This window comes from Sprattus sprattus, assembly GCF_963457725.1.
Source record: "Sprattus sprattus genome assembly, chromosome: 6".
Classification (NCBI taxonomy): domain Eukaryota; kingdom Metazoa; phylum Chordata; class Actinopteri; order Clupeiformes; family Clupeidae; genus Sprattus; species Sprattus sprattus.
In genome coordinates this window covers 1,742,216-1,752,215 of record NC_137925.1, presented here as the reverse complement: position 1 = coordinate 1,752,215, position 10,000 = coordinate 1,742,216, and the positions used below count along the sequence as shown (strand labels likewise).

The 10,000-nt window shown below is 41.0% G+C and overlaps 1 protein-coding gene across 1 annotated transcript in view; it reads right to left on the bottom strand.

Moving 5' to 3' along the window:
- The window catches only part of nocta (nocturnin a), a 10,676-nt gene extending 6,917 nt beyond the window's left edge, over window positions 1–3,759 (bottom strand). The window contains exon 1 of the mRNA XM_080840662.1: window positions 3,367–3,759. Coding sequence (XP_080696788.1) covers window positions 3,367–3,589 — 223 coding nt within the window. The 5' untranslated portion in view covers window positions 3,590–3,759. The remainder of the gene's footprint in view (window positions 1–3,366) is intronic.
- Between the last annotated feature and the right edge of the window lie 6,241 nt (window positions 3,760–10,000).

Below are 10,000 nucleotides of genomic sequence, written 5' to 3'. Positions count from 1 at the left end.
CTCTCTCTTCCTCGGCTAGACACCTCCCGTAGCTCTGATTCACTCGCTCTGTCCGTTTCTGTCCACTCTCTTTTCAGCTCATTCTCTCTTGCGCAATTCCTTCCTGCTTTATCCTGTCATCTCCTCCACAACCATCTAACAGGTTGTGTATTACCAAACCTCTCTGTCATTCTTTAAACCATTCTCTTTAGATACTGACCATTTATCTCTCTCTGGCCACCATTTTATCTCAACTTTACCAGCTCCCTATCTAATCAACCTTTGGGATCTGGCAGACTGACAATTACTGCCCTTCAAACAGTCTCTCTCTATCCTTCTCCTTTCCTCTCTGTCTATGTCTCTCGTCCATCTCTCTCACCTTATGGTCAGTTCCTGTTTTCCGCGTCTGTGTGTGGTTAGAGGTCAGGCAGGTCCAGAGGAGTTGTCAGTAGTGACAGGCAGCATGGGGCAGTGAAGCTAAAGAGACACAGCCTCGGCACACCATCCAGCCGTTTCTGCTCTGATGCGGCAGTGAATTCCAGACCACAGTGAATGTGACTGTGTGTGTGTGTGTGTGTGTGTGTGTGTGTGTGTGTGTGTGTGTGTGTGTGTGTGTGTGTGTGTGTGTGTGTGTGTGTGTGTGTGTGTGTGGTTCAGAGGATTCTTGAATAGACCAGTGTGTCTACCACCTCCCCCATCTGCTTGGCATAATGGGTCACTTTGAAATTACAACACACACACACACACACACACACACACACACACACACACACACACACACACACGTGTGCACTCACATATTGGGATAGACAAACTAAACACAGAGTCTATTCAACCGCTGGCTGAATTGTCCAAAAGAGCCATGTTGCCTGTAGTTATTCAATCTGCGAGAAGGGAAGCCTCGCCTGAATGGACAGGAATGTAACTCAATAAGCTAATTTAGCTTAATACTCCAAACCCTTCCCTGCCTCCTCTCAAAAGTGACAGACACGGGGAGAGAAAGAGCGACACACAGAGAGAGAGAGTGAGAGAATGAGGGAGAACCATGGAGATGGCTAATGCTTTGACTGGCGACACTGGCCTCTCGACAATAGTCAGCGTTCACATGAATATGCACGTATGAATATGCACATAAGAGCACATTCGCTTCTGGTAAAATTTTGGAGGTCAGTGTTTGAATGTTAAAATGACTGGAGGGGGCATCGGCTCGACTGCTTCTTGTGGCACTACCACGTCACCTACACACAACGTCCACCATGTGACACGAGCATTCCAGACGGGCTGTTTTCAGACACCACTCTGACCCTCCCGTGCTTGGGACAAAGTGCTGAAATGCAGCCACGCTCTCCTGTTCTCCCCGGAGACTTTCCCACCATATAGCTCTACTGTGTCACTTTCACAGCTCCTGTTAAAAGAAACCTCTCCTAACGTGCTTATGTAACCTTAATCCCAATGAGACCTGATTGCTAAAGAGACTCCAGCAAAGAGCGAGCACAAGCCCAGGGCTGTAACACTCTTAGTGAGAGATCACAGCCTGGGTTATTTTCCCTAAAGTGAAGGTCAAGGGTCACTGTTTAAAATACAAAAAGGGAAAGGGCTTGCTTATGCAAACCTGGGGACAGAAAAAGGCATAGAATGCTTGTTTTAAATTCATGACATTAATTCATGGCAGGTGCAACAGACATTTTGAGAAAAAAGCACCTTATTCAATGTGGTACACACAATGAAGAAGGGCTTTGGCATCAAAGTTTTTTTGCGTATTTCAAATAGATTTTGCTGAACCACACCTGGTTGATCTTGAGCACAGTATAAGGAAGGGCCACTGTGCTGCGATAGGGCAGATAGAGCAGTGACCAATGGCCTGGAGGCCTGGGAGAACCTCTCCCTCACTATCTTCCTCCTCACCCTCTGAGCATTTAAGCCATTCTTTCTCAGACCAATGTTATTCACCCCTTGGAAATTCTCAGAAGCATTCTCAACCTTATGCACTCCTACTGGCCCTGTGCTAAATTAAACCACCAGATTGAGTCTCTCTCTCTCTCTCTCTCACTCTCTCCCCCCCTTCCTCTGTCTCACTCTCTCTCCCCCCCTTCCTCTGTCTCACTCTCTCTCTCCCCCTTCCTCTGTCTCACTCTCTCTCCCCCCCTTCCTCTGTCTCACTCTTTCTCTCCCCCTTCCTCTGTCTCACTCTCTCTCCCCCTTCCTCTGTCTCACTCTCTCTCCCCTCTTCCTCTCTCGCTCTCCCCCCCTCCCTCTCTCACTCTCCCCTCTTCCTCTCTCGCTCTCCCCCCCTCCCTCTCTCACTCTCCCCTCTTCCTCTCTCACTCTCTCCCCCTTCCTCTCTCTCTCACTCTCTCCCTCTTTTCCGCTCTTTGTCTCTCCCTCTCTCCTTCTAAATTACTTTGAAGTTTACGGAAGATTGGACCAGGATAACAGTATAAAGAAGGAAGTCATTTCTGTCTTATTGTTCTAATCCAAACAATGTAGCTGTTTTGGCATCACAAAATACTTTTATAGGTCTATATGAAAGGTGAGGTCGAAACAAGGGCTTTCAAAGTCTAAAACTTGTTAACACTAACAGACATGATGCACACACCAATGACCTGGGTCAGTTCACAAGGATCAATTTATTTGACAAACCCCACCAGCCCCCTTGAAACCACCCAGGGTAAAGGTTTTGGGGGCTTGGTGTTTCTGTTGCTGCAGCATTGATGACTCTGGCATTTAAAAATACAGTTACATAAAGGCAGGTAAATATCTCACTTGCTGTCCAGGGTCATAGTGTTCTCGTACTCGCCAAGAACATGACGGCCTGTGTACATAGTCGTTGACCACATATTAGCCTATCAACCAAAACAACCTCAAACCGCCAGCACTGCATTGCAAAATTGTCGCGGGATGTACACGTGCTCTTGCACATTTCTCGACCTATTATTAACGTAGTCATGTGCCAATTGCTGGGAGGGGACACTTTCAACTCACATATAAAAAGTCACATTTGGGGTTCATTAAAACACTTGCATGTCTTCGTGAGACAGACCTGTCAATGTGACGTAAGAAGTGAGCATGCAGACACTCATGCACCAATGACTCATTTGACGCATTCTTCGCTGCTGGCACTCCCCTGACGCGGTTTGAAATAACCTGACTGCTTCATCAAATGAATGAACAAAAGAGTCCCCCAAAGTGAATGGAATATCCTACTCTACAGTGAGCCCAAAGAGGAGCGTGATAACCACCCCAAAACACACTTTAAATAGCCTAGCTTCACACGACCGTTCTCCAATTATTCTGATAGGATTGCATTGTGCAGAGACGTAGACCCACTTTAGCGTACTTAAAACAAAACTGACAAGAAACCATTCTGACAATCTATTTGCCACGTACCTATTCTTGTGTTGACTGAGACAGACGATGCCCCGCTTGGCTTCAACTGCGGTTGACAGGTTAGGACTTCTCCGCCGGACGATTGGTGGCAATGACGAGAGGAAGGTGAGGGGACTCTCTTTGGGGTCTCTGTTGTTTTTGGAGCTGACCCCAGCGACGAGAGGCACAGTGATGTTAAGTCTCTATGAAGTAGTGCCGAACATCGCCGGACCGGATTCATCATGGGACCGGAGACGAGCTCGCAGACTGCGGAAAATGAAGAACACTGGACTGATCGTACCAGTGACCTAACACTCGCGCTGTTGGTAAAGGCTAGCGCCTTCACGATGTAAACGATGTAATCACACGAAATTATCCCCCAGTTCCTCTTTCAACTCTATTCTTCCCGTGTTTCCTCGTGTCAACTGTCAGCTAGCTAACACAACGGAACCGGCAACTATGTCATCATTTTGTGTAGTCTCGAATTCCGCTACCTTGTAGGGGGGGAGTAGCCAAAACAATATAGCAGACCTAAATGGAAACATAAGTTAGTTGTTCTTCTATATGTATGAACTAAGTGATCAATTTGTATACAGAATAATGCGCATAGTTGATCATTCAACCACATATTAAAACTTCTATAAAAATAAAAACAATCTCTTTATTGCACCCCTATTTCGGTCATGGTAGGATCCGCTTGAAGTGTACGGAACAAATTGTTCCACATAAATGCAAAAAGGAGGAGCGAAACAAGCGTGGCGGGGGCGGGTCAACCACATTGGACCAATCGCCGGCGAATGCGCTTTCGGCATGACACGCAACTGAGGATGTTCTTACGTAAAGGTTAACCTTTGTCACGAAGATGTTTCATTCAGTGCGCGAACGTAAACAGCCTGAGTGGTAATAGCCCATAATGTATAACGACACTCAAATGAATTCAGTAGGATTCAGCATTGCTTGCATTACTGTCTGTCGTAGACTAAAGCTGAAACCTATTTATAGGCATTCATTCTAAACTGGAGTAATTTAATTATTAAACTAGCGGTTGCAGCTTTACATAATCTCACTGTGACCCTCAACAAAACATCCTTAGAGCTTACATAACTAAACCGAATTTTCAACAGCGAACAACGTCATTGAAAAGAAGAATTAATACATTATTTATTGTACAACTATAATACATTATTTATTGTTTAAAGCGGTTGGACACTTATCAGTTTGGACTTAACTTCGTTCATATTGACGAGTGATATGCTTACATCATACTGACGTGGACAAAATTGTTGGTACCCTTCTGTTCAAGAAAGAAAACTCCACAATGGTCACTGGAATAACTTGAAACTGCCAAAGTAATAATACATTCACATTTACTGAAAATTAACTAATAAAAATCAGACATTGCTTTTGAATTGTGGTTCAACAGAATAATTTAAAAACAAAAAAAACAAATGAAACTGGCCTGGACAAAAATTATGGTACCCTTAACTTAATATTTTGTTGCACAACCTTTTGAGGCAATCAAGCGATTTCTGTAACTCTCAATGAGACTTCTGCACGTGTCAACAGGTATTTCGGCCAACTCCTTGTGAGCAAACTGCCCCAACTGTCTCAGGTTTGAAGGGTGCCTTCTCCAGACTGCATGTTTCAGTTCCTTCCACAGATGTTCAATAGGATTTAGATCAGGGCTCAGAAGGCCACTTCAGAATAGTCCAATATTTTGCTCTTAACTATTCTTGGGTGTTTTTAGATGTGTGTTTTAGAACATTATCCTGTTGGAGGACCCATGACCTGCGACTGAGACCCAGCTTTCTGACACTGGGCAGCACATTTTGCTCCAGAATGCCTTAATAGTCTTGAGATTTCATTGTATCCTGCACAGATTCAAGACACCCTGTGCCAGATGTAGCACAGCAGCCCCAGAACATAACCAAGCCTCCTCCATGTTTCACAGTAGGTACAGTGTTCATTTCTTTGCCTCATTTTTGCATCTGTGAACATAGAGCTGATGTGACTTGCCAAAAAAGCTCCAGTTTTGTCTCATCTGTCCAAAGGACATTCTCCCAGAAGCCCTGTGGCTTGTCAATATGCATTTCAGCAAATTCCACTCTCGCTTTTTTATGATTTGCTTTATACAGTGGGGTCCTCCTCGGTCGACTTTGGCCTTGGAGTTCACCTCTAAACTCTAACCTCTTATCCCCATCTTCAATTTGTCATCAATTTTCCCCTTGCGGCCACTCCCAAGGAGGTTGGCTACAGTACCCTGGACCTTAAACTTCTGAATAATATGTGCAACTGCAGTCACAGGAATATCAAGCTGCTTGGAGATGGTCTTATAGCCATAACCTTTAACATGCTTGTCTATAATTGTCTTTCTTATCTCCAGAGACAACTCTCTCCTTATCCTTTCTGTGGTCCATGTTCATTGTGGTACACACCATGCTACCAAACATACTTTTCACCCTTAAAATAGGCAGACTGACTGATTACAAGTTTGGACACACCTTAGTTTAACATGTCCCTATGGTCAAATTATTTTCAACCTTTAAAAAAAAATATATATTATTCTGTTGAACCACAATTCAAAATAAATGTCTGATTTTCATTAGTTAATTTTCAGTCTGTGTTTATGTATTATTACTTTTGTCAGTTTCAAGTTATTCCAGTGACCATTGTGGGTTTTTCTTTCTTTAACGGAAGGGTACCAACAATTTTGTCCACATCTGTATACGCATCATGATTGCAGACTGGAGACATAGGCCAACTGTAGGAGTAGGCCTAATGAAATAAATCGTTGTCCTGATCCATCATCAAATAATTTCCCATTGTAGGAGCCAAATCATAGACAAATGCTTTGTTCATATTTTGCATTTGAATATTTAAATATACAATATTAGTACAGAATTTATTCTGAATGAACATCTTACAGTTAATGATGTAAAGTTTGTAATTAATGGTAAATGTTGATGGGGAATTGCTATTGTATAATGTAGGTCCTGTACTTCACATGTGATGTAATTGATTAGGTAATGTGAATGAATGACTAGTTCAGATAGACATGTGTGTAGTTGGGAAGCATACAGCTTTTTGACCATCGTCCGTAAGCCATCATCCATCAATGAACATTGAAGTTTACAATTCATATTTTAGTTTGAGAGTGTGTTTATTTACAACTACTGCAAGTGTGGAGATTCTGTTCTTTGGTGAAGAAGAAGAAAATAAGACATCAACGGTCAGTCATCTGGGTCTTGTGAGTAGAAACTTTGGATAAGGAACGGTAGAAATTGAAAGCTAGCTACGGATATGAGTTAGAACAACCTCCTGCACACATGAATAAGTGGTGAAAATTAACAATATAAATGTGGAAGTGAAATTTTGCCACTACACCCATCTTAATTTAAGCAAAGACATCAGAAGATAGGATGTGTTGTCCCCCACTCTGCCCCCCACCATTAGGCAGTAGATCATTTGGGGGGTCTGACACTGCTCTGGAGCAGATACCGCAGACAACCTGGCAACCTTGCAAACTGTTCTCAGTTAGGTTACTACTGCCCTCTAGTGCTCATGTACACAAATGGTTGGGGGGCAGGGGAATAAGCAAGCACGCCACTTTCAAAACACATGCAACTAAAATTAGTCACAGATATGATTTTAATTGGCTGTTGAAATACCTTCAACATTATAATTCATCCCCTTGTCAGAAAATACACTAGGTTTACTTTACTTGAACTTTGATATGATCTCATTCTAAACACATAACACTAACACAACCATGTCATATAGATGCCATATGATACAAGTTGTCATGACAGTTTGTGTATGAAATGACGAAATTAATGAATAAACACGTATTTTATTGTGACATTGTTATCCATGACGTCAATCATTTATAACTGATACGTCTTTGAAAGGAAAGCCATTGATTTAGAGAGTTTGGGGCAAATAAGTTTTGTTATAATAAGATGTGTTAAGAGAGCCCCATTAGCTCCATAAAGATGTACACTATATGGATATGACGGATGAGCAAGATCGTACCCTTTGCTTATTTTTAATTCACCACTTCCTCCTCAGCTAGCTGCATGGTTAATTCAATTAAATTTTATTTACAGACGTGGACAAAATAGTTGGTACCCTTCCGTAAAAGAAAAAACCCATAATGGTCACTGGAATAACTTGAAACTGACAAAAGTAATAATAAATAATCATTGACTGAAAATTAACTAATGGAAATCAGTTATTGCCATTGCTTTTGAATTGTGGTTCAACAGAATAATAATAATAATAAAAAACTAATGAAATTGGCCTGGACAATAATTATGGTACCCTTAGCTTTTGTTGCACAACCTTTTGAGGCAATCACTGCAATCGAGCGATTTCTGTAACTCTCAATGAAACTTCTGCACGTGTCAACAGGTATTTTGGCCAACTCCTTGTGAGCAAACTGCCCCAGCTGTCTCAGGTTTGAAGCTTTTGAATTGTGGTTCAACTGAATAATTAAAAAATAATAATAATAAAATTGGCCTGGATAAAAATGATGGTACCCCTAAAAAAGATTGAAAATAATTTGACCATAGGGACATTTTAAACTAAGGTGTGTCCAAACAAGCTATAAGACCATCTCCAAGCAGCTTCATATTCCTGTGACTACAGTTGCACATATTAGTCAGAAGTTTAAGGTCCAGGGTACTGTAGTCAACCTGCTTGGAAGTGGCCGCAAGGGTAAAATAAATGAGAAATTGAAGATATGGATAATACGAATGTTAACCAAAGAGCCCAGAACAACTTCCAAAGAGATTAGAGGTGAACTCCAAGGTCAAGGTACATCAGTGTTAGATCGCACCATCCGTCGCATCGACACCACTGTTGAAAGCAAATCATATAGGTATATACCTATATGATGTCTATGCTGGTAATGGCCAGGCTAACATATTTCAGCATTTTAGAATGAATTGTTTACTGTCATATTTACAAACTTTATTACTCCAATGAAGTGTTTGTCTGTGTTTTTTCCCTTTTTTCAAACCAACACTACATGAAATCTATGCCAAACTCGAGGACGCAGCAACATTTTATATATGCAATTGGCAATACTTCAAGTTGTTAGTGTTTTTTTAGGTAATTGTACTCTAAGAGGAACATGTGTTAAAGTAAAGGCAGAATTGGTTGTGGTGTGGTTGTTGTAGTGCATTTTGCACCAAAGGTTAACAGATATGCAGAGGTGTGTGTCTCTAAAGCCCACTGTGTTAAATGTTAGGGAAAAGTGACCATGGTATGGGTACAAGACCTAAAACGACAGGACAAAACTGTAATGTGTACAGTACTTTTGTAACAAAAATAAGTACCAGAAGGGTGGCCACCAGAGGAGCAGTGAACGGCAACTGCATAGCAGAGGTGCGCAAAACTTGTTTTGGCCAGTCGAGTTTCTCAGTTATTGGAACTCAAATGTGGAACAATTTACCAACTATAATAAAAACACAAACTGAGTTTAAAACATTTAACAGACAACTGGCTGAAGGAAAACCAAAAATGTAATCATGACAACACACAATAGATAACACACATACATGCACACACAGCATATATAGGTCACACTCATCATATTGTTTCTTCTTTCTGCACAAGGTTTTAATGTTATAGGAAGTATGTTTTAAGATAGCATATATTTGTATAATTGTATACTGTAGGCCTATATATTGTTTAATTGTATAATTGTATATTTTAGGTGACTTATATATTGTATTAGCCCTTTCATGCATGAATTATGAAAAAAGTGGTCTAGATTTTTTTTGGATTGATTTTCTTACTCAAAATGAACCTAAACTTGAAATTCAAATAAAAAAAAAAATATATAATAATTTTATAATGGGATTTAATACCATCCGATACCTCTGATGCATGACGTCCACATACGTGGACAGTTGGTTTTTAGGGTGTACAAACTATATTTTACATCAAATTTCATTTTTTTTAACACAGATTTGTTCAACACACTTTCCTCTACATGCTAATGTTTTTTTGGGACTGATTTGGCCTTCTTGGGTAGAAGTTTTTAACAGATATGCCTGGAGTATTCAGCACATGTTCAGCACCGTCAGCCATCTTGACTTAATGATGTCATTACACAGTTAACATTCCAAATACAAGATTATACATATTGTTATTATATTGCTCTGAGTCTACTGTCACTGCCCCTATGTGGTTTGGAGAATATTACTATGATAATGCGAAACAAAATGAAGTTTAATGAACTGTCCACGCATGTGGACACCATGCACGAAAGGGTTAAAATAGGTAGCCTGATCAGGGACTGAGGTTGCAAATTAGCTATCTAGCTACAAACCTTTTATGTATTCACATCTGCAAGTTTTGTCATGGCCTTGCCATGTCATTTTTGTAATAATGTGCACTGCTTTGTCCCTGCTAAATAAACTACAAACAAACAAACAAACAAACTTCATACATGTACCCTTGGTTTGGAAACAGGCTCACTTCATTCATGTTTGTAGCCCACCCCCTACCACAGTGCTGTCTGTTATATAGTCTTCTTCAAACTCTCTGGAAACTAATGAGCTCTGGATTCATGGCTGCTGATTACAGTTTTTTCCTATCGTTTAAGGTCTTGTACCCACACCATGGTCACTTTTCCCTTTTACAAATG